The following is a 25,335-nucleotide window of genomic DNA, read 5'->3' as shown; positions in this document are numbered from 1 at the left end:
ACCTGAAGACACTAAAGCTTAGTTTACACTGGAGCACACACAAGTAAACAAGTGTATGTGAATGAGAATTCTCTCTGGTATAAAAGGTGGGTGAACAAGAGCAAACAGCATTGGTCATATCCATTCTGCATTCACTAGTGCTTGTTCATATTCTGTTGGTTGTCAGTCTTTTAGTGAACCATCGTAGGAAGTTTGCATCCTCTCTGCTTTGGTGCTAACAGCACAAAGTGTATATTCAGCTGCTGTTTTGCATGCAAACTACTTTTGTTGTTGACACATGGTAGAAAGTTGCTAAGGTACTTGAGGGTCCAACTGGGGACATGAGAAAGACGAAACCCCATTAGACACTTAAAAACGCTAGAGAGCAATGAGTAAGCACAAGATTTATATTATTTTTTATTAAAAAGGAACAGTACAATTAATTTTCTTGAAAGTAAACAAGTATGGATATGTATCTATTATACTGATTAAAAGATTTGCTTATTCTTGTTGCTTACTTTCACGTAGCTGTGATTACATGTCTGATGTCTCATTGTTATTTTAGAGATGTCGAAAACAAACATTTTCCCAAAATTATGGTATCTCCACTCATAACAAACTATGTAGCAGATTTTGTCAAATGGCCTATGTGACAGTCAATTTCTTCATCATACTTCATTGATATTATCTCCCTTATATGTACTTTTATTATACTTGAAGAGTATTTTGATTTTTAATTTCCTCTTCAGTTGTATTGAGAAGCCATTGAAAGACATCAACTGATATACGGTCCTCAGGGCCTCAGCATTCGTTTGCTGGGTAGGGGTGTAGCAACACTGGTGTTTCTGAGCTGGGGCTGGTAAGTGCTGCCAGTCTTTCATCACTGTAAGCTCTGGGGCATGCTTCAGTGACCACCGCACTGTGCATTGATGGAACAGTGTGCCAGAGGGAATGGGGCTCTTGGCTTGACCACCCAGATTGTCACGATGGTTAAAAAAAACACACCCCTCAATCTCACAGTGTGCTGCATGCCAGTGAGATGCATTGTTGTTGAGGTGGAACAGTTAGCAGCAGACAACCTCTGGGGAAACTGCTGCACCTCAGCTGTATGAGGCTTACTCAGGCAAGTGGGGCTCTGTGTGATGAGAACATTACTTCGCTAACTGCTTGTGGACTAACATGAAACCCTTGAAATTTTCTCCTCCACCTTCCAGCAGAATGGGTGGGCCGCTGGTATTTATCAAAACCAAGTCTCTCACGAGGCCTTGTCTGACGAGTCCTCCCTGTGTGACAAGACTTTTGTAAGGGAACACATACTATTGGTCGGAATGTGCTTTCCATAGCTAAACAAAAGGAGGGAAGCTTTGAGAAAGTTTCCTCTTTCTACATGCAGAGGGGTTCGGAGGGCATAGCAGGTACATTAAAATCTGTTAAATATTTGCACAATGGGACACTGTTGGTCAAAACGTCTCGTTTCCAACAACTGAAAAACCTGCAGAAGTGAAAAGCCTTGAGGAATATGCCATTGAAACTGAGCTACACACCACCTTAAACTACAGCAAATGTATTGTGAACATTCTCAAAGAAAAATCAAATGATAAGTGGGCTTAAGAAGGTATAGTCAGTGTGCAAAATATCATGAAGAGGGTGGATGGGGATATGCTAAAATTTGACTCCTTTATCCTTATGTTCAATAGCGCAAAACTCCCAGAGCATGTCAAAACAGGTTCCCTTTGCTTAAGTGTGTGGCCCTATGTCCCCAACCCTATGCGCTGTTTTAAATGCTAGCACTTTTTGGGAACATCACTTTTAAGATCTAAGGGAGAAGCCATGTGTAATAAATGTGGAAGTGTGTGAATTGCTCTAGGGATGACCCTGTCTGTAGTAGGGACTGCTGTGTACACTGATCAGCCCGAACATTATGACCACCTACTTTGATAGCTGTTATGTCCACATTTGGCATGGACAACAGCAGCAATGCAGCATGGTATGGAAGTAATGAGGCCTTGGCAGGTCACTGGAGTTGGTTGGCACCACACGTGCTCACACAAGTCACCTATTTCCCATAAATTCCTGGGAGGGGGCCAGTGAGCTCTGAAATCACGTTCAGTCACATCCCAGATGTGTTCGATCAGGTTCATATCTGGCAAATTGGGGGGATTGGGGGCAGCACAGTACAGCACTTTGGAACTCACCAATGTGTTCAGGAAAGCAATCCATCACGCTCCTGGCCTTGTGACATGGCGCATTAGCTTGTTGAAAAATGCCACTGCGGTCAGGAAACATGATACAATCTGCCTTCTGTCAAACTTGCATAGATTGTGCACCTTCCCCATTCTACACACAGGCAGCATGCTCACTGGTACTACATGCACAGAGTGTGTGTGTGTGTGTGTGTGTGTGTGCATGTCTGACTTGAGGTCAGTCCTTGCCAGGTGATGCTGCTACCACCTGGATGAATCTATGTTGATAGAATTTCGTTGGTCATAATATTATAGCTGATCAGTGTATATCGTGAAGAATGGAAGATACAAGAGCTTACAACTAAGAAGTGCATCACAATATGGTGAGGCCTAAAAGATGTATGAGGCCATACTGCCCCCCCCCCCCCCCTCCCACATCCCTCCAACATTTGCTACCTCAGTTGCTTCCGCTCATAAAAAGCCAGTTCAGAAAACAAGTACAGCTACACAAATGGAGATTGCTAGTGTCAGCACTAGCATCTGCATTTGTCATTGCGCTCCCCCCAGAACATCAGAAAAGGCCGTGGTTGCCGACATTGTTGAGATTCCTGCCTCTCCGAAGGTTGTCTGACCCACCATCCAGTGCTGCCCATACTGCCGCCACAGTTGTCTCTGAAACCTCCCCAAGGCAAAAAAAAAGGGCAAAGTGTTAATCACTGATTGAGATGTGAATCAAACAGTCCAATGATGTTGACGTCATTCTGACATCTCTCATGGTTAATCTCCTGAGCCGATGCACCTTGATGTTGGCCTGTGGCACTCATCTCGCGCAAGACTGAACCTCCACTCATTGGGGGCTCTACTCCTTTGTGGTAAGACATGGCGAAAGTGCAACCCCCTTGATTATTGGAACTCATACTACAGTGGGACATTAATGAGTTCAGGACTCCAGTGGAGGAACATAAATTCCTAGCAGAAGAGCACCCCATGTGCTTATGCTAGCGGGAAATGCATTTTAAAGCATCTGATGCCCCTGTGTTAGGGGCTACATTTTCCATTCCAAGGATGACTTGACTGGGGAAAGGGCCAGTGGTAGGGTCACTGTGTTTGTCAATAACTTGTGCCACCCCTCTGCCTTCTCCTGGCTACTGACCTGCGAGCAATTGAAGTTGAAATTGTAGTGTGTTAGAGAATCACTGTTCTTTGCTGTATTTACCTCCGCAATATCCGATAGACTCTGCGGCTGTCACAGATCTTGTAGAACAACTCTCTTACCCATTTCTCTATTGGGTTACTTCAATGCCAGTAATGTATTATGGGACATGGGACTCAAACCCAGCTTGCCCTAAGGGTCAAATTTTGGAGATCCTCATTATGTCCCATGAGCTGTACATTCTCAGCACGGGCAATGCCCCTAATTTCTCAGCTGCTACCTGGTATCCTCAACCATGGACCTCTCTTTCTGCTCTTCAGCCCTCGCATATTCTGCTCTGTAAGAAGCAATGGATGATCTTCGTACCAGTAACTGCTTCCTATTGTGGATCCACCTACTGAATGGAGTATTACCAGACAGAAAGCCACAGAAATGGATGGTCAATAGAGCTAACTGGCTGCTGTTCAGTCAGTTGGCTGTGTTGAACACTGGGGGAGCATCCGGGAATGGGTGAACCACATCACACGAGTGATCCACCATGCCACAGACTTACCCATCCTAAAATGATCAGGTCATCTTAGGAGGCAACCTTTGCCTTGGTGGACTAGTTAGCGGGGCTCAGCAATCCAGGTCAGTCACGTGACTCTGTAATGGTTTAAATGTGGTCAACCAGCAGACCCCCCCCCCCACTCCCCTCGTTGTTTTGAGTCAAGAGAGCCAAGATTAAGGAGAGCAATAAAAAAGGTCACAACAAGCATCCCCGGACTCTATCAACCATTCTACCTTCTCTAAAAAAGTATAGGAAGCCATCAGGAGGATTTCCATTAAAAACAGTTGCTTACCATTAGCAGCAGTGCTGAAACAAGGCTATCTCCAAATGACACTCGGAGACATCTCACAGACAATGGCAGAACATTTTGCTACGACTACTGCCATGCCAATCAGATGTTCTGTTGCTGATGTGTGACCATAGAAAGGAGCCATTTGGGCCTCAATGCCAACTATTATGACTCTAAGTGCCTTTTTTCCATGTGGGAGCTGGATTCGGCATAGTCTGAGGCTTGTGATCCTGTACCTGGTCATGACGAAGTGCTTTGACATTTGCAGGCAGCTTCGAAGAAAATTATCCTCGAATATCTGAATTGGGTATGGCAGACAGGCCAATTTCTCAACTACTGAACAGAGGCCATTTTTATATCTCTCCTCAAACAAGGAAAGGACCTGATAGTTACTGGCGTGGTGCCTTAACATGCTGTGTAGGAAAGACCCTTGAACGAATGGCTAACCGTCATCCCCCCTGGATGTTAGAGACAAGGCAACTCCTTTGCCACTCTCAATGTGCATCGAGAAGGTTTTGATCCAATGTTGACAACCTGACCCTACTAGAGGCGGCTATCCAGCAAGCTTTCCTATGTAACCACTGCTGTGTTGGTATATCCTTTGGCATCAGTAAGGTGTGTGATACTATTGGAGACAAGTTATTCTAGGGCAGCTCCACCAATGAGGCTCTCGTGGAAACCTGTTCATTCTCACAGCCCTTCCTCTGTAAGCTCTTTTTAGATATTGAGTTGGTGAAGTGCTGTTGGGTCATTTTGAGCAGTGAAAAGGTAGTGTTCCACAAGGCAGTTGTATAATTGTTACCCTCTTTGCCATAGCCATAAACAATATGTTTACGGTTAGGAGTCCTGGACAATGCTCCTTATTTGTGTATGATTTTGCAGTTTTCTGTTTATGCTCAAGTACTGCAACAATGACTTGCCAGTTGCAACTTACCAACTTACAGTGAAGAGGTTTTAAGAGTGTGCTTGCAAAGATGGGTTTTTCATTTTCTGCCAATAAGTGTGTGTGTGTGTGTGTGTGTGTGTGTGTGTGTTCATTTGAATTGTTTGCATTGTCACTTTACTTCACCTAACTTGCATATGCAGGAAACCATTCAACCTTTTACAAATTTTGTGAGGTTTCTGGACCAATGTTATAACAAGAATGAACATGATTTATGGAACATAGTTCTTTATAGAGCAACATGTGAGGTACAGGTTGTGCATAGCATTGAACATATAGACTGGACAACAGTAACACAGTGTAAAAAAAAATAGGCCAAGCACTCATTTGCGAAGGCTTAAATAATGCCATTTCTTTGGCCGCTCACTAGAGTGCACTAGAAGGCTGACGTACGTGGCCTCTATAAGCACACCTGTGAACTGTATGGATGTGCGCTCTGAAACTGCGCACATCATCAATGAAGGTATGTCATGCCTGCCTTCGGGGAGGGGGGGGGGGGGGGGGGGAGAGGGAGGAACCACTTACATACATACATGCATATATAAAAAACACTATGCACCTAAAATGCATGGTAGAGAAAGAAAAAGCACTGCTACCTCAACAACACAATGGCGGGCAGACTCTTTCATGGTAATGTGAACCTAAAAGCTGGTAACACAACCTAGCCCAGGGGAAGACAGACGAAAACTCAGAGCAGAGGGACTCCAGTTGCTGATACGGAACTTGATCTGAAAATAAATTTACCTCATCGGCAGTGGAGAAACCAAAAGTGTTAAATGCATCTAACCTGAATAGGCCTGTGATATAGGAATGACCCACAACAAGGAAGGTTAGAGGGTTAACAACAGATAAGAGACAGGAGTGGAAAACTGACCTAGGATCAGAATTTGTTGTTTATTGTAGCTAACAAACTTCTGTGAAACCTTTGTGAGGGGAGGAGAGCCCAAATCCACGTATGTTTGTGTGTTTACTAAAGTCATTGCAGCTTTTGTGTCCACTTGCATGTTTAGTGCTGTATTAAACACATACAAGTTAACCAACAATTTGTTCAGAGAAATAGTTATTGTAGAAATATAGTTTATGTACATTGGTACTACTGTGTCTGCCATGTTTGAAGAGCAGTTACACACCGATGCACTGTGGCCTTTCTTTCAACATTTGTTGCAAACCGACCAACGCTTAGGGCATGCAGCAAGCTCATGTTGGATGAAGCAGTACGAGCAAGACAGAAGAGGGGCATGCGGCCGCTGATGTGACAACGGCCTGTTGCTGCTGTGGCCGTAACCAATGCTACCCCATGCGACTCTGAATTGAAGGTTGTACTGCTGCAACAGCTTCCCCGTCATCCTGAACACTTGCAGTGTGCGTAACAGAGATTGATGAGCAACTTCTGATACCTCACTGCATGCAGCAATCTGATTGCCTCTGGCCTGTGACACTTTAAAGGACTGTGCTATGTTGAGCACATCCATAAGCATCACATTCTCATATTGAAGTGCTTTCTTGCAGATTTCCCTATCCAGATCCGAATGAATAATAACATCATGTTCCATGTGATCAGTATAGGATTTGTGGTGAGTACCAGTGACTAATTTACAACAATGGCTCAACCCATGTAGTTCTGCAGCCCAGGCTTTGTAAGATTGGATTGGGCATTTCTGACAGTGGTGAAAATCTACACGTGTCGCAATGACGTGCGTTCTGTCACAGTAATAGGTTGAGAGAAGCTTGCACATTTCATCAAATGATAAGCTGGCCGGTTCTAGCGAAGGCACATGTTGGCCCAATGACTGAATCAGTGTGGAGAAAGCCTGGAAAGAAATGAAGCTCTACACAGGTTTGCATTGCCCAAGCAAAAAATGTGGAAATGTTGGTGTAACCATGCCTTGTAGGAGTCCCAGTCTTCAACCGATTCATCATAAGGTGGAAAGGGCGATGGTTGCACTGAGTGGAGAGTAATAACTATATCTTGAAACTCTTCCATTTATCTGTGTTTGCATACAAAAACAACAATATGAGGTTGTGGGTCCACCTTGATGCAAAACACTTTTGTTATTTGTTTGTTTATTCCCCCAAACTAGTTTCAGTGACAAATATCTCCATCATCAGTGGGTTCTTTGATTCTTATTTACTGCATATCATAGCATGATATTACAATTGTTGCCACTGTTTCTGACATGTTTTCTTTGTTGCCATTTTTCTCAGCATATATTGTGTCATCTGCAGGGCTATTGGAAAGTTCGCAGCTTTTTTTTGACACATAGAAATATAACTTTTGCACCTTACTCGCGATCTGAAACATTATGCCATCTTGTTGTGGTTACCAGGTCTAAAGTACCTGAAGGCAAGGACCCAGAATATATTGAATGTCTTCAAGTGCCTTAGCCACAGGTCTAGGGGAGCAGACAGGTTGGGCCTGTTCCAGTTTTATAGAGGTTTCATGATATCACAGCTAGACTATGAGTGCACAGTATACGGCTCAGTGAGAGATCTTTGATGCTATCCACTACGAGAGGCTTAGGCTGGCCGTGGGTGCTTAAAGGATGCCCCGTACCGAGTATTTGTGCTGAGGCTGGAGAGCTGTCACTTCCCATCTGGTGGAAACTGATCATGGTACATCAAGTGTATAAGTTCCTCGCTGCTCCGAATTCACCATTGTATTGCACTGTTGCTTGTCCAGTTATGGAATGCATTGTCTTCAGTCGTCCATGATCAATGAGGCCCTTTGGAATCCATGTGAAGTGTGAGCTGCAGTCCCTTGTTGTGGGGTATATACTGATTCATATCGGAGATTTTAACCAACTACAACTCTGGTTACTGCAGAGGAAAAGAATAATTTTAGATTTAGTGCAGCACAGGAGAGATTGCTCTCCTACTTATGTTTTTACAATGATATTTTCCAACGTTTTAACTGAGCTCCACAACTGGTAGCTGTATTCATGGATTAGTCTAACCAGGCAGTTTTCATTGGCTGCTATTTTGTTTTCCCTGATCATGTCCTCAGGATTTGGTTGTCTCCAACCTCATTGTCGTCAATGTCAAATTATTTGCATTCTTGAGGATGCTGGAGTAAATGAGATGTGTCTTGCCTGCGAAATTCATCGTCTGTTCCAACTCCCTTCATGTCCTTCAACCTCTGCAACCCTTGTATCCAGCAGATAAAGTAGTCTAGGATATCCAGGGTGCCCTTCTCCACTTACAAAGGCTGGGGAAGGATATGTCTTTCTGCTGGGTGGCAGGTCACATGGGTGTTAAGGGGAATAAAAGGGCAAGTGTAGCAACCAAGCAGGCATGTCGTGAGCTTCAGGTAATTTATTATGCGATCTCCCGGCGTGCTATCACTTTTCTGTTTAGGTGCAGAGTCATGCATCAATGGGAAGAAGAGTGGCTTGAAGTGACAGACAATAAGCTGCATCTAGTAAAGTCCACTCCACCTCCTTCCACTCATGCAGTGGGGGTGGCAGGGGGGGGGGGGGGGGGTGAGGTGCTCCTTACTTGTCTTCCGCGTGGGTCGCAACCCTCTGTAGCATGGCTTCTTGTTCTGGCGAGAGGACCCTCCAATGCATGATGCTTGTGACGCACAGTTCTCTCTGTGCCACATTTTGCTAGAATGTGTTTTATTTTTGGACCAGAGCGCAGCAGCAGATTGACCAACAGATCTGCCCTCTGTTTTAAGTTACTTTCAAATGGCTGTGGATAGAGTTTAATGGTTTAGTGATATGTTCAACTTGTTTCCTAACATTTTTGGGAAGTGTTCTTAATGCATTAAAGGGTGACTGGCCCACCCATATTTTTTGTAACTGCTCAGCCATTCACACTTACCTACGTTACTATTTTAGCTCTTCTCTCACGATTCTTGTATTTTCAGTTTTAGCACCTTTTAAGATATTAGAGTGGCTTGCCCTGGTTTTTGCAAGTGGTGAGCTTCCATAGTGTTAGAATGCTTTACTCATTCTTTTGTGTTTTCTCTAGTGTAAATGCTTGTTCGCAGGAAAAAATGTATAGTAGTGAATAATGCAATTTATCTGCGACTGTCATTAGTGTGCTTTTACTTCCATTTTCTCTGGGATTTAAACAATGTGTAGGAGCATTCTGCTTGGACAGGCTTCTACAAATCCATATATTTTTCTTTAGTTTTTGTCATATAAGTCGCGTTTTTAAAGCTAAAGAGGACAACTGAGAGTCCCATGTGATTTCATTCTTTACTTTTAGTGCACAAATTGTTAAGTTTACTATTGTACAGCAGATATGTCATTATCAATTGATTTACTCTATAACTGGTTTCTCATTTGTTCCAGAGTCCCTTTCAGTGGCTGGAACATTCCTACTCAATAGTGTTGTGTGCATGATGGGAGTTTTACTGATATTTTTGTTTGTACCAGAAACTAAAGGCAAATCTTTGCATCAGATTGCACAAGAACTGAAGAATGTGTAAGTATACATTTTTTACTCTTTTTTGCATTTTTAAAAATTTATTAAAATTTTAGTGTTACAGTCTGTTAAAGAAACTGATTCGGTAATATGTTTCTTCTAATTGATTTTAGTGTTTCATTCTTTTTATTGAGGTATGACAATACTGAATGTAGACAACAGCTGTTTCTTTGTCTTAGCCCTGCCAGTGTGCATAGAATTTGTATTCTTCCTAAACAGTTCTCTTATTTCGGTTTTCGAATGATAGTGATCTAGTTGTTATAGTCTCTTGATTTTATATTTTTGTTTTCATTTAACATTGACCTTATATCTGTTGATAATTTCAGTTGTTGGGAAGATCTTTTATTCCTTGTTTCTTGTTATTGACTTTCCTTGTTCAGGATCTATTCAGTTATGCTACTTGCTTGAACTACTCCCAGAAATTTCATTTCTGAAATCTTATTCTTACTGATGCCATGACCTTTCTAGATTATTGATTCAGTCTTGTACAATAGAATTGTAATAGCCATTGTTTTTGTATATTCGGTTTCAGCACGTGCTTTTACATCCAATACAAGACACACAAGCTCAACTGAATTGACTTATTGTTTATTCACACAATTCTGATTATTTGAACAACCAAATTAAATGTACTTAGAGAGTCTTCCAGAGTAAACACCAAATGAACGAACACTTCTTCTGTAATTCTTAGTTGGCATAAAGGGCTGCTCTTGCTACTGCCAAGAATGAAGTCACCTGCTAGACTATATAGTGGAAACAAAAGTTAAGTTCTGAAATGCTACAAGTCCATTTGTCTTGAAAGCTAAGTTCTTTTATGAGTATGAATGATGTCAAATTAAATTTCTGTACTACAATCCTGTCCTAGTCCAGACCCGCCTAGCTGGTAGTGTCTGGTCCCTGGTAGCACAACGTCATGGTCAGAACAGCGTTGGTGAACAGTGAAATGGATGACGAAAGCTGCAGTCGCGGCGGATCTAGTGATGATCATCAAGTCTGGGCAGGCAATGTCAAAGCTTTCTGCTGCTCCAGCGAGAGCTTAAATCCTCGCTTCGTAGAGGATTACTTTGTTTTGATTGGCTGCAGAGCTGGGCCGCAGAAGCAGAACATAGTGCTGATCTGTGCATGCTGGTTCTATTTGTGCAATGATTGCGGTGTCAGTGCGACTGCCGAAGCTGCGCTCTGCTGGCGTTCTCGCTGACTTCCTTGTCCTGACAGAGTCTGAGCGGAGCCATAGGCGATTGAATATTGAGGGCAGCAGACATTCAGCTGCTGGCACTCTGTGGTAGGTGCGCCACAGAACCTGCAGCAAAGTTCTTCTACACTCTCCTATTCTGTCGCTCTTCTGCAACAACTTAAGTAACTTGTTGATGGTACCTCTGTCACATTCATGTGTGGCACTGTGTGCAGCATAGCAGAAAACAATCTAAGTTTATTTACTATTGAAGCAAGACATTACTGTGTTTTTGCCTTTTGAAATGTAATAATTACACATCTTTGTTACAGTATCTAACAGATATATGGTTTTCACCAAATCATACAGATAAAAATGGTGCAGTAGTAAGACACTGAACTTGCATTCACGAGGATAGCGTGTCTCTCTCAGTCCAGACTTGTTCTCTGTGTCTAATGATCTAGTTGTAAGTGGAAAATTAAATCTTAATCTTCCTTCTTTACTTCTAACAGATCCTCTCCAGAAGAGTTGTAACACTTCGGTCACTGATAAATAATAGTGTATGAATTGCTTTGTTTAAAATAACATCCTTGCAGACCAATTGATTTTCAATAACAGTTGCCATAGTCACATTCATACATGTGATCTCCAATAAAAAATGTTCCTGGAACTTGACAGTGAACATTAGTATAAATGAGTCACAGATATGTACAGCCCTATTAATGGAAACAGATTGTTACAAAATGATGAATGGTAAGATATCTCCCCTAATTCATATGCTCCAGAATTAGCTCCATTTGTGAGTGATGCTAAGAAAGTGGCAATGGCCCTTCCCTTACGCATCTGCTAGTCATAATGAACATTGGACTGTATTCTTTAGGACAAAAGAAAATTTATTTTTCATTGTAATCCCCTTTTATATCAATGCATTTGCTTAGTTTGGAATTTAGACTATTGGAATTTTGTGTGTAAGGCTTTTCCTGATCCACAGTTTTTTTCTCGTAATGTTTCTCACTGAAATTAATTGATCATTTTTGTAACATACTCATTATGATGAATCAAACCCATGATCTACACAAAAGTGTAAGTAACATGTAGAAAACTTATATAATCCAAATGTGTCTTTTTAGTTTTGGAGTCAAGGTGTGTGAGACAAACTTTACACACACTTTTCTCTCCTTCAAAACAGTATGGAGAATGTCTTGAACGCTTGTTTTAAGAATGTCTTGAACACTGATTTAGACATGTTATTCCACTGCAATTTGTTACACAACAGTGTTGGCACACTATGGGTGGATGTCCACTGCTTAGCACTACCTGCTCACATGTGTCTGGTTGAAAGCGCATCTGTTGTTTACAGTTGTTAGTTCAAGATGCCACAGTAGTTACCACATTGACATCACTTACATGCCGGAAATAAAATCTGTCTTGGAACTGTTTCAATGCATCGTGTGTGACTCTGGAAGCTGGTGTATGCTTTGTGCATCCATCTTTTTATAGACACATCAGTTTCTACAAACTTTCACCTGTCACCATTTCTTCATCATTTATTTGCTCTGAGAGTGCAACAGTCTCTGTTTCCTCAGCGTTTTCTGACTTTTGTTATTTAACCGTGCACGATCTTTTCTGCCCTTAATACACTTCCTTGGCACACATTTCTCCAGAGCACTATTTAACAAACTCTGCCCATAATTCTTCTACATCCACAATATTTGAAATAATGTTGTCCATTCATTGTCTAAGTAGGATGCTAATAACTGCTCATCTATTCTTTCCAGTACAAAACCTCTTGTAGCATTCTTTGTGGGTCTGTTAACTCCAGTAACCAGTGTGATGACATCATGATCACTAAACCTGACCTCTGTAGTGACACCGTCAAAAATGTCAGGCCTGCCCATAGCTACAAGGTTGAAAATATTTCCATGGCTTGTGAGATGTCGAACTTGCTGCACGAGATAATATTCGGAAAATGTGTTCAGAAGTACTTCACAAGACTGCCTCTCCATACCACTGCAATGAATTGATAGACTTGTATGAATGGGCAGTAGATCCACATTCCTCGGTGTGAATGCACAAGTACATCCAACCTCCTAGGGGAATCCCACGGCAGCTAGCATGGAGGAAATGGACAGAGACTGTGGATAGGAAGCACTTATAGGGAATGTTGATTGGCCATGAGGTGTGCTGAGAAAGTCCGCGCAGTTGCGGTAACATTGTGTCTCACGATGCAGCGGTTGATGAACTACACTGATTCTACATAATGTCCCAATGCAACTTACATCAGTAATCCCTTCCCTTTCCTTTCCTTTCCTTTCCCCCCTCCTCCACCTTCAATTTACAGAGAATCAATACGTTCCAGTCGCAGCCACATGGAACAGAAAATGGCATATATGCCCAGCTATTTGTAAACTGATTTAATTATGTACAAAGTACTCATGGTACAAACATGTATGTAATGAAAGGGCAAGAATTATCGTACAGAAATGATGTATCAGATGTTGCAAAAAGGTGAACAGTGCAGCAAAACACACGCAGTTTCTCGCTGTTGTGCGCCACACAAGATGGTCTGAGTTTTGGGCATCTATCCTAGAAACTATTCACTTTAAAATATTATAGCTTGAAACATATTTGTCTGATATTAATGAGATTTTAATAGATTAAGAAATGGCACCCCAGACCATCACTTCTGGTTGTCAGGCCATATGGCGGGTGACAGGTCGATATCCAGGGCATATCCAGACACATCTTCATTGGTCATCTGGGCTCAGTTCAAAGTGGGACTCATCCCTGAAGACAATTCTGCTCCTGTCAATGGGATTCTAGGCTGAAGATATGTCTGGACAAATCCCAGACAGCAGTGGGTTACTAACCTGACTTGTTTGCCATATGGCCTGACAATGAGGAGTGATGGTGGGATGCCACTTTTTGTCATAGCAAGACCCCTTTGATTGTCATCTGCAGCACCCTTACCGCACAGTGGTATGTCACTGATATTCTGTGCCCCATTTTGTTGCCTTTTGTGGCAAGTCATCCTGGGCTTACATTTCAGCAAGATCATGCTCGCCAAACCCTACTTTAACCGGAAAGGTTACCAGGTCTCTCTCCAGTTGAGGACATTTGGAGCATTATGGGAAGGCCTTCCAACCAGCTTGGGATTTTGATGATCTAGTGCACCAGTTGGACAGAATTTGGCATGATATCCCTCAGGAGGACATCCAACAACTCTATCAATCAATGCCAAACCAAATAACTACTTGCATAAGGGCAGAGGTGGACCAACACACTGTTGACCTGCTCAATTTGTGAAGTTCTTTCTCTCGAATAAATCATCAATTTTTTATGTTATCATCTGGCAGAAAAGGTTCATACTGTACCATACTGTAGGTTCATACTGTAGCTTCCCCACTAGCCACATGTCACGTGGATCCAGTAATGGCTATACCAACTGTACACTCTGCCCATATAGTGTATTCTTAACAATTAAAATCAACACCTCTAGAATTACCTTTTGTACGCAGTCGACACAGCTGGTCAAAGTCTTTCTGAATTATTTAATTTTATACGAAATTATGCTAAGCACATCAGTTAATCAACAATTATTTGAAGCTTTACAGTAATAATTGACAATTTCAGTCAAAGTCTATCAATCATATTATATTTTTTCCTTTATATTCACCACTGAACACCTATGGGCTTCGGGATTATTTTTAGATGCTTAGGTCTACTTCATGTAATACCAACAATTCCAATTAGAGCCCATTAATAATTACATATCTTATGAGTCAGGAACTGGCAACAACCTTGCCGCAGTGGATACACTGGTTCCCGTGAGATCACCGAAGTTAAGTGCTGTTGGGCGTGGTCGGCACTTGGATGGATGACCGTTCAGGCCGTCATGTGCTGTTGCCATTTTTCGGCGTGCACTCAGCCTCGTGATGCCAATTGAGGAGTTACTCGACCGAATAGTAGCGGCTTCGGTCAAGAATACCATCATAACAACTGGGAGAGCGGTGTGCTGACCCCACGCCCCTCCTATCCACATCCTCCACTGAGGATGACAAACCGGTCGGATGGTCCCGGTAGGCCATTCGTGGCCTGAAGATAGAGTAATAGATGCGTGTCTCTTAACTATCTCATACATAATTTATATTACATTATAATCGGACACTAGAATAGGTAATAGGATAAAGTCTTAGTATAATACCTCTTCGTATTTGTTCTTCAAGGCATGAGAACTGATGCTATCACTGTTACACAATATTAGCATCATTAATCTCTCTTCTTTTTACTTGTCCAGTTGTGTTATAGTCTCTCCCATGGGTAACGCAAAGCCCTTCATTATCTTTTCAATATCCCTTGTTAGTCCTGTTTGGTAGAGGTTCCACACACTTGAGCAATATTCTAGGATATGTCACACAAGTGATTTGTGTGCAGTCTCAATTGTAGACTGATTGCATCTCTCTAGTATTCTGCCAATTTATCAGTCTGCCAACTGCTTTTTCTATGACAGAGACTGTCTGATCATTCTATTTCATACCCCTACACATCGTTACACGCATGTATTTGTATGAATCAAATGATTACAAATGCAGCTCATTGATATCATAGTCATAGGATACTAAGCTTCTTTTTTCCATTTGGGCAGTGCACAATTTTACATTGCTCAACATTTAAAGCAAGTTGCGCCTCTTTGAAATCTATCAAGAGCTGTCTAAATATTTGGACAGCTTTTTTCAGATAGTATTTGATAATAGATAACTGCATCATCCGCAAAAAGGCTGAGCTTACTATTAATATTGTCTGCAAGATCATTGATACAGAACTTGAACAGGGTTGCTCAGAACACCCTTGCCTGGGACACACATGAATTTATGTCAATGGCTCTCCATCTGAGATACCATGCTCCATTCTTTCTACCAAAAAATTCTCAGCCCAATCATAAATTTTGCTTGATACCCCATACCCTTGTAACTTTGATAATAAGCATAGATATGGTACTGATTCAAATAATTTTCGGAAATCGAGGGATACAGCATCGACCTGTCTGCCTTGATCCATAGCTTTCAATATGTCGTGTGAGACTTGTAGAAGTTGGGTTTCAGATGACTTATGTTTTCGGTATCTTGCTGATTGGCTTGGAGGAGGTTATTCTGTTACAGATATTTGGTTATGTTTGAACTCAGAGTATACTTCAAGATTCTACAACAAATGGATGTCAAGGCCTCTGAGAGGACATCAAACCCTAATTTTCTTTCCATTCTGTGAAGATGGGTTGCAAGCAGTGGTACACATATTGGAGGTGATAGCTTCTTTACCCCATAGCTTACAGTTTGGATAACATATCGGTTCAGTGTCCAACATTGAACTGGTAAGCAGTTTTCTGTACTGTGGCAAGTGTGTCTGCTGTTACAATTTGTGATAGTTGATGGCACCCCTGTCACAATTTCCTGCTACCTACAGCAATTGACATGGAGGTGTTGGTTTATTCCTAAATTGACTCAAAAATGGAGTATTTTATATGTTGGGCATGTGCAACATGGGCATGATCAGATCCAGTTCACCACCAGCAATGGTGGGTGAAGCTTTGAAAACGGCAGCCACTCGTTCTGACGAAATGTCAGTAAAATCATTAGACAAACGTCGACCGAAGAACCCGAGACAAAAGCCAACAGACTGTTTGTCAACAAGTGGCCACAAAAGCCTTAAAAATTTTGTATGATCAGATTTGTTGATGTTGCTTGTCATGCCCATACTGTGGTCGACAGTCATGCAGGTGACCAGCAAAAGGTCTGACAACCCCTGTCGTGACAAAGTGAACTATTCCATTTGATATGTTGACAGAACTTTTTTCTCCAACACAACAGCTATTTCTCAAAGAGTTGTTCATTAGTGTATTATCCCTCCCTCATCTATATACCTAATTTCCACCAGTTTAAAATAAGCTAAGCATTGAATAAAGTATCTATGTTTAGTATTGAGTTTTTGGAGGAAAATCAGTTGTAAGATTATCTGAATAAAGAACTTGTGGTAACTGAATGTTGAGCAATAAAGCTGTTTACATTCACTAATATTGAAGGAGTGTTAGTGATTTTTTTTGTAATGAAAACTGCAGCACTTTTTGATAGGACATTCTGTTTCTAATAAGATTGTTTGGTGTATTAAATCACCCTCATTGTGATATTCCGTACATATAATACAGTGTGTTTTGTACTATTGAGGATGCTTACTTGACAGCTCTTTGAAAGTTTCAGGTTGTGGAATTCAGTTACAGTAAATGCACTACATTGTTCATTCAGTCACCATCCATAATGACAACTGCACATTCAGCCATTCTGCCAAGTAGTGATGTAACAATTTCTCTGTTGTTACTTTTACAAAGTGGCACTTGAAGTTCATGCAATCAGTTTCTTTCTGATAGTAGTTGTTTTGTGTGCTCTTTCATTCATAGAGTGAAGACACACTAATTGCACAAGGCAGTCATTGTAGATATGCAAAAGACTGACTGACATTCACTGTCATAAGGTAAAAATGTTAACTCAAGATAGGGATGTGTGTGTGAAATAGACTTAGCACTCAACACAGAGGTTTAGCACTCAACACACGGAGGAGGCACTGAACAGTGGACAGAGGTTTAGATCCTTCTTGTTCCTTTTTTGTGTCTTGCTAGTGGTAAATTTGTTTTTGCACTGATGCTAGTAGTAATGTATTTGTACTTACTTTGTAGAGGAATTTCTGTCATAAATATTTCACATGTGATTGCAGCACACATTATTAAAAATGCTTACATAAAACTTGTCAGAGATATTGGTAACTGTGGTGTAAGTGAGAGGTACTAAAACAGAGGAGAAAAAAGAATGCGTTCTCTTGCGGTTGAACTTAAAACACATTACCTTGTCAGTAGGCAAGATGAACAGGATATATCAACACATTTTTCTTTTACCATTTAATATTTCCTATTGCTATTTCCTTCCAGTGATAGAGATATGTTTACTGTTACTGTGTCAGTGATTCAATAGTAAGCACCTCTTCTGTGTCTCACATACCATCAATCTCTGTATTTGACTTTTGATTTTTGCTTTAGGAAATATTTCTTTATGTATTGCACAAGTCTAGATTAGCTCTTCATTTTTCTTTTCTCATTTCAGGTCCCCCAAAACACGAATGTACCAAAATCTCCATGGTCTGCCATGCTTAAGTAATAATGAGTGGCTTCTGCACAAATCAAGACAGTATCGTCAAGTTTCTCATTCTGGAATGGAGAGCACAGTAATTTGAAGATATATATTGTAATTTATTTTATTACCACTTGCAGCTTTGAACACAATGACAGCATATGACTTTATATGGCTTCATAATGTTTGGCAGCTTATTTGACTTTTGTAACTTCTGTCAAAGTGTAGAGATCCTCAGGACAGTGAGATGCAAAAATACATGCTAGGAAACCCCCCAGCAAAGCTGTCACATTAGGCCTTGTATTGCTGAGATTTGAAAAAGCTGCATCCCAAAGGTCATAACACCTGAAGGTTAGCTGAAGCTGTTGGTCACAATTACTTGAGAAACACAGAATAATAAAAACGTAATGACAGTTGTATCACACAATGTGGTAGTGACATAATGGTAAATCCAAGTTCAGAATGCACAAATAAGGGCTTTCTCTTTGGGGGTTACACTGTGTTCCTAAAGTAGACTTGAAAATAGATTTGGAAATTAATCATGTTCTTTCAGGATTAATATAGTAAGTTTCCCATTAATACAACTATTCATCGAATTTTGCGATGGAACTCTACTACTAAGGCCGAATCTTTTACTGAAGTAGTAGTGCATTGTATTCAAAATTCTCTCTTGGCTCTCGAATAATATCAACATTATTCCTGATGCTACACATTATTAATATCCTGTCATTATGTTACATGCTGGTAATTCATAGACAGTTTGAACATACTGATCTGCTCCTATTACTGGGCTTATGTAACATGAATTGAACCAGTTGACATTCTCTCTAATCATATTTAAAACAATTGCACCAATTTTGTATGTAAATGATGTACACGTTCCTGCGTATTATACTGAGGTAACTGTTTCTTCCCCTTATAAACTAGTTTTGTAAAATGTTTGTCTTGCTGTACATTTCAACCTTTATGTATTAGGCATATCCTGAACTTTGTGCTTCCTGTCAGAAGGGCAAGTAACTTTTATGTAATGTAAATATTTTTCTCATACTCACTGTAAACAAGTTTATACTATGACACATTTTGACGTGGTCATTCATCAAGTAACTTTATTCACTATTGCACACTGCCTCATCAATACTGCTTTAAGAATGTAACTTTTGTGTTTATAATGTTTTTCTTTTTCATTTTATACTGGAAATATAAAAGTATTGTAGAATGTAAGGAGATATTTGCTTCAGCTTTAACATTACTTTAATTAAATTTTAAGACTTTAATTATATTTTAAGTTTTGTGAAAATATTTTAGACCTCTTGTTTGTATTTAGTCAGCAGTGTGTTATTTTAAATAATTGCTAAGTGATGTACAAGTTTCTCATAGATGAATATTTAAAAAAAAATCTGTTGGGTCTTAAACAGATAATAAGAGTTGTCTTGCTTCAGTTTAGTCATAAAAGAATTTCATTTATAGATGCAGATTCCAGCAGATACAAGTCACCCTTTCTAGGAACTGTTCTTTGCTTAGTCAAGAAAACAAATTTAGAAAAATATAATTTTGTACTATAAAGTTAACTATGTTAGTTAGCTTAACATTTCCTAAATATTTATGATGGTATAACCTTTGTTCTCTTATAACTTTATCAATTATTCCAACATTTTGTCAGTGTAATGCCTTTTGACTCAATTTTTAGTGTTGTGTACAGAAATTTTTTACCTTTAAATGTCGGACCATTTTCAGTAGCTCTGTGTGTGTGTGTGTGTGTGTGTGTGTGTGTGTGTGTGTGTGTGTGTGTGTGTGTGTGTGTGTGTGTGTGTGTGTGTGTGCGTGCACGAGTGAATGCACACTTACATTTTCTTTACTGCTTTTATTATTTATGAACTGTATTTTGCTACATCCAGCTGCCTTAACTGTACCGGCTTCTCTTTTTCATTTGATAATCAAGCAGGTGGTAAAGTTGTTGTGTCAGGGGTTTTATAGAATTGTGAAGAGAAAAACAAGGTGATGATTTGAATGTTATTAGAAATTCCACATACAGATTGTGCTCATTGCTCAACAGGTCCTCTCATTCCTTCCTTTTCTGCAAATAAGTAATGTAATTTTTCATTATCATGCACAAATATCCAGACTTAGTATACCACAGAGCTCTGTAGTTCTCATTTTTTAAATAGTTGTTGGCTGTAACTAACAGTCAAGACCTTGTTAGTATTTAGAAAATACAAAGTTTACAAGTTACTCCAATGCAATAGGTGGAGTGAGCCTTGGCTGGTGCATGTATGAATCTGTATTTGATATTTATATGTGATGCATTGTAAACAGTCTGGAATCTCAGAATTTAGTGAATTCCTGCAAACAATAGATGTGGCATTTCTACAGTAAGTTACATCTGGTCTCCTCAGGTATCTGAAAATTTTATCTATTAGTTTGAGCAAGTTGTTATTTATTCAGTAAGTACATTACGTATCATAATAGAGGAAAGTACTTCAGGAACATGAAAAATACACATCAACCTATCACCAAATCAGACAAAGTAGGGACACAAAAACAGTTAAGGACAATAAAATTCCCTATGTTCTATATAAACTGTTTCACTACCAGCATTTGTAACAAGGTAAATTTCATAAGAACATTTCAGGACGATCTTCATCGTATATGTACGGTATAGCAAATGAATGCACCGGAAGATCAGGTAGCTACTGTTCAATAATTATGAGCAACAGTCCAACTATAAATCATTGGACTGTGACAAATGGAACTTTGTCAGTCAGTGAGTCTTGCATGCAATTTGAATCCCTCTCATACAATCAGTAAATATACAGAATGAAACTTGCACAAAATAGAGAAGAACAAAACTTTGCTAATCAGTTTAAAATGTGGTAGCTTACTAAGAACCAGACACAGGGTAAGGTTTGGACAGAGGGGATGGGGGGCAGACTCCATTGCCTGCTGAGACTTTTAGGATTGCTACCTACCATGTAGAAGATACGTCAAGTTGCAGACAGGCACAATTAAATGATGCTTACATAAAGCTTTTGGCCACAGCCTTCATCAGTAAATGAGAGACATACACCATTGGCACACACTAGCAAGCATATCTCGTGCACAAATGACCGCCAACTCAGTCTTTTGTTGTCTTGCAGAATAGGCAACAACTATCCAAGAACGACCAGACTGTTGTCTTTTCCTTGCAGCTTCGCCTGTGCGTGCATTCAAGACATATTGATGAACACACGTCCTCCTCCTCTCCCTCTCTGTGTCCACCTCTTCCTGCCTCTGTTTGTCCATAATTATTTTGTTTCTAAAATATACAGTAATGATGAATTTGTGATGATAGATTTGTGTAGTATGTTTTGTATTGATTTTTGTGTTTACCAACAGTTCAGTTTTCTATGGCCTTCAGTACTGATCTTCAGCAGTGTAGTGGGATACTCATTCTCTGAAGCCAGTTGTGTAAATATTTTATCTTTCAGTGGAGAAAAAACTGTATTCAATGAAGATGTACAAGCAACAAAACTGATCACTGAAAATTTTCATTTCATACAATATGTCCAAGAGTAGTAAATATAATTCTGTAACTGAAACAGTTGTATGAAAAAAACTCAACCATTCACTACATAGCTGAACACTGTACCACGCACTCGTGTGTGTGAGAACATAATGTTAACTGTGGGAATATGTTTGCAATGGTAAAAAATTATGAACAATAGTTACAGTAATCGAAATGTGTTTAGTGCCAAACTGCTAGTCAGCACTACCTCTGTAAGATGAGTGTTTCAGCTACAGAATTAAATTATCCCTGTTTTACACAATTGTCAACAAAGGAATTCGCAGTGCTACAAATTATTGCTTTCCATGATGTAACCATGTGATTATAAAGTTTGATCTATCACTTAAGTGCAGAAGACAAGAATCCAGTTTGTTAAAACATGAATGTTCAAGAAACAGAGCATTATTTGAAATCTCATTAACAGTTACTATTAAAATCACATTTTTAATTATAAAACAGTGAGAAGTCCAGTTTGGAGTATCATCAGTTATGAAAAGCATAGACTGCTACACACTGTAAAGATGACACATTGAGCTGCAGACAAGCACAGTGGAAAGTCTGTTACAGACACAGACTGAGCTTTTGGCCAAAGCATTCAGAAAAGAATGAGAAACTCACATTCACACAAACAGGCGCACCTCATACAAACATGACCACTATCTCCGCTGCTTTGACCACACTACAGCTGTTGCATTGAACGAAAGCAGTTAAGGGGGAGGGGTAGCAGGGTATAGGTAGGGGGTGAGAAGGTGTTGTTTGGCAGAGCATGCAGACGCTAGAAAGCAGCAGGAAAAGTGTGGGAGGTGCAGCATTGGGAGCTTGTAGGTGGAGGGGGGGGGGGGGGGGGGGGAAGACTGGTGGGAGCATTGGCAGAGAGAAGCACACAGTGAGATTGGGGGATGTGAATTGGGAGAAGGTGATTGGACAGAGGGGATGGAAATTGCTGGATGGAAGGCGTGGTGACAATAGTTTATCGTAGGTTGAGGCCAGGATAATTTCGGGGGCAGGTACTGTGTTGTAAGGATAAATTCCATCTGCACAGTTCAGAAAAGATGGTGGTGGATAGGAGGATGCAAATGGTTCAAGGTGTCAAGCAGCCATTGAAATCAAGCGGTGTCAAACAGGCACATTATGTTCAGCTGCAGTTGTGTCTCAGGATGTTCCACTGTGGTCTTAGGCACAATTTGGAGGCAACAACCATTGTCCATCAGTATGAATAACACTGCCAAACTGTGGCCAAGAGCAAGTGGCACAACATGCAACTGAACATAGCATGCTTGATTTCAAAGGCTGCTTGACAACCTGGGCCATCTGGATCCTCCTCTCCACCACCAGGTTTTCTGAAGTGCACACATGGGAATTATCCTTAGAACACACTCACAGCTCTCGAAGTTATCATGGACTCAACCTATGATAACATACGCTCCCCAACCCTCCACCCAACAGTTTCTTCCCCCTTTGTCCTATCACCTCCAAGCAACTCGTATTCCCCTTCATTGCACGCTATTGCCAGTTCCCCAGTCTTCTCTTACCGCTTTCTAGACCATGCGTGCTCCGCAGATAACACTCTTTTCTCCTTCCACCCGTACCCTGCTATCCCTCTCCCTTTCCTGCCCCACTCAAGACTGCTGCTTTCATTCAACACAACAGTTGCAGTTGGGCCAGAGTGATTGGAAATAGTGGTCATGTGTGTGTTAGATGTGCCTGCTTGTGTTTTCCTTTCATTTCTGAACAAGGCTCTGGAGGATGCTCAGTGTGTAACAGTCTTTTTTTTCTTATTCCTGTCTGCAACTCAATGTTTCATGTTTGTGGCAAATCGCAATCTGGACTTTGTTGATATTTTTAGTTGTGGTTGAACTCACTTTGTTTACCATCAGTTAATTACATACAGGTAATTGTTAAGGTCTGGTAAGATATTAAATGCCCACAACCAGCATGTTTGCAATACCTCTCTCTCACCCCCCCCCCCCCCCCCCCGCCCCCTTTTCCTTTTCTCCACTCCCTTCCATACGCCAGGGGAAACTACTCTCCGAAGAATGATATATATTCGTTAGTGAGAAGGGAAATAATTTCAACAAACATAAAGGGGGTTATGTATGAAACGGGACTCTTCGTATTCTAGATTTTATTTATTCATTTGGCACAGCCTAGACAGAGGATAGCTAAAACGAATATTGATTTAGTTCCTGAGGGTTGCTTTCAGTCTGCAAAGAATAGTTTTATTACTCATGAGTAGTCGGTCTCTATAGCTTAGTTCATTGATAATTTTTACCTACCTGTCTCAGTTGTTTGAAATGTGTAGTTGTGAAGTCTCACGTCCGTTACTGTAAAGTGTCAGTTTTATTTAATTCATTTTAATATTAAGTAATGTTTCTCATAAGTTTTATAGAAATGTTCCTGTAGAAGAAAGGGTATTTTGAAGTTCCATGACAGACTTGTATTTTAGAGTTTCAATGTACATTCTGTAATTACTTTCAGCAAAGCTATGCATATAAGCCATAAAATATTTTATACTAAATCAGTTACTATATATTGTCTGTATTCTTCTCTGACTCGCATTTAATAAGTATTTAATGTTATTTACTGTTGTGAAAAAAAAATAATGCTCTTAACTGCCCCTTCATGCTTAATATTTTAATTTATAGACAAAGTGAATGCACCGATTAGAGCTCTTATAGTAACTTTTTATAGATATTTTGTATTTCACATGAGCTTGACAATATGTCCTTTCATTATACAGCATCATTGCACAGTTTTTAACATGTATGCAAAGGTAAATTAGGATGCATATTAAAAATAATACTGGATACAAATAAAAATAACCAATCAGATGAAATTCTACTTAAAAACTCGTATTTAGGAGACAGTAATACTTAATTTCTGCTGCAAGTGAATTTGTGCTCCAAGTGAATGATAGAGATTATTGCCTGCAATGTAAACATAGTTTTTATGACTATTACACAGTGTTATTCACCATTTTCATCCACTCAATAAAACAACAGTTAAAGTTAAAACCTAAAATATGTTGTTTAACATAAAGGAAAATGTGATAACGGTGCTTGAAAAATTTTCCTTTTGTTACATCAAATAGTTCTATTTCTGGTGGTTAATTTTTTTGCAATTTTAATCATGATGTAAATATTTAATATTGAATCAAACTGGGCTTTGAATTTAAAGAACTCGAAAGGGCTGCCTGACTGTGTTGATATTTCTAATGAAATAATATTTTTTTAATAAAACTTTCTTTCTGATATGGTTGTGAATAAGGATAAAGAGGTTGTGCCATAATCAAATGGATGTGCTATGCTGAGTTGTTTCCAGTTGTGGCACCGTATTTTTATATTTGTTTTATACATAAAAAAGAAAATACTTAATTTTTCTGGAGCAACCACACAAAATTCTTGATTCATGGCAATATTCCCATGTTGTAATAAATGCAATTGGCAGATGAAAAACCTTATATTTTGTGCTTCTCAATTTTGGTTGTGTATTGACAGTTGTTATTTGAACTCACAATATAATTGTTGCTTAATTGTATTTCAGTAACAGTGACATTTATTGTACATATGAATATCATGTTTTGAATATCAGTATATTAAAAAAATATTTTAGTGAATTTGTGTTGATTTTTATCTGTTTCCTTCGAGTTACTCACGTGATGAGAAACTCCAATTGCACTTACATTTAATTTGCACAATGTACCTGTAATGTTATTTGTTTCGTTTTCCCCCTGACATTGGTTCAATTTTGTAGTGTAGATTGCTTATCTCTTCCATCCTCCGTATTTTGTGATTTTTTAAAAAAGTAAAATGAAAATCAGGCATATGAATTTCCACAAAGTCATTAACATATATTGCCTCCCATATCTGTAGTGTCTCAAATCAAAATGGCACAATATTAAGCTGAACATTGTTTTGCAATGT

At 39.8% G+C, this 25,335-nt stretch overlaps 1 protein-coding gene across 1 annotated transcript in view; it reads left to right on the top strand.

The window, feature by feature from the left end:
- Nucleotides 1-24,997, top strand: part of LOC124797985 (solute carrier family 2, facilitated glucose transporter member 10-like) — a 71,068-nt gene extending 46,071 nt beyond the window's left edge. The window contains exons 6-7 of the mRNA XM_047261163.1: nt 9,396-9,528; nt 17,845-24,997. Coding sequence (XP_047117119.1) covers nt 9,396-9,528; nt 17,845-17,974 — 263 coding nt within the window. The 3' untranslated portion in view covers nt 17,975-24,997. The remainder of the gene's footprint in view (nt 1-9,395; nt 9,529-17,844) is intronic.
- The last annotated feature ends 338 nt before the right edge of the window (nt 24,998-25,335 follow it).

This window comes from Schistocerca piceifrons, chromosome 5 (genome assembly GCF_021461385.2).
Source record: "Schistocerca piceifrons isolate TAMUIC-IGC-003096 chromosome 5, iqSchPice1.1, whole genome shotgun sequence".
Taxonomy (NCBI): Eukaryota; Metazoa; Arthropoda; class Insecta; order Orthoptera; family Acrididae; genus Schistocerca; species Schistocerca piceifrons.
Note: the sequence above shows the minus strand (reverse complement) of the source record. Positions and strands in the feature narration are given on the sequence as shown.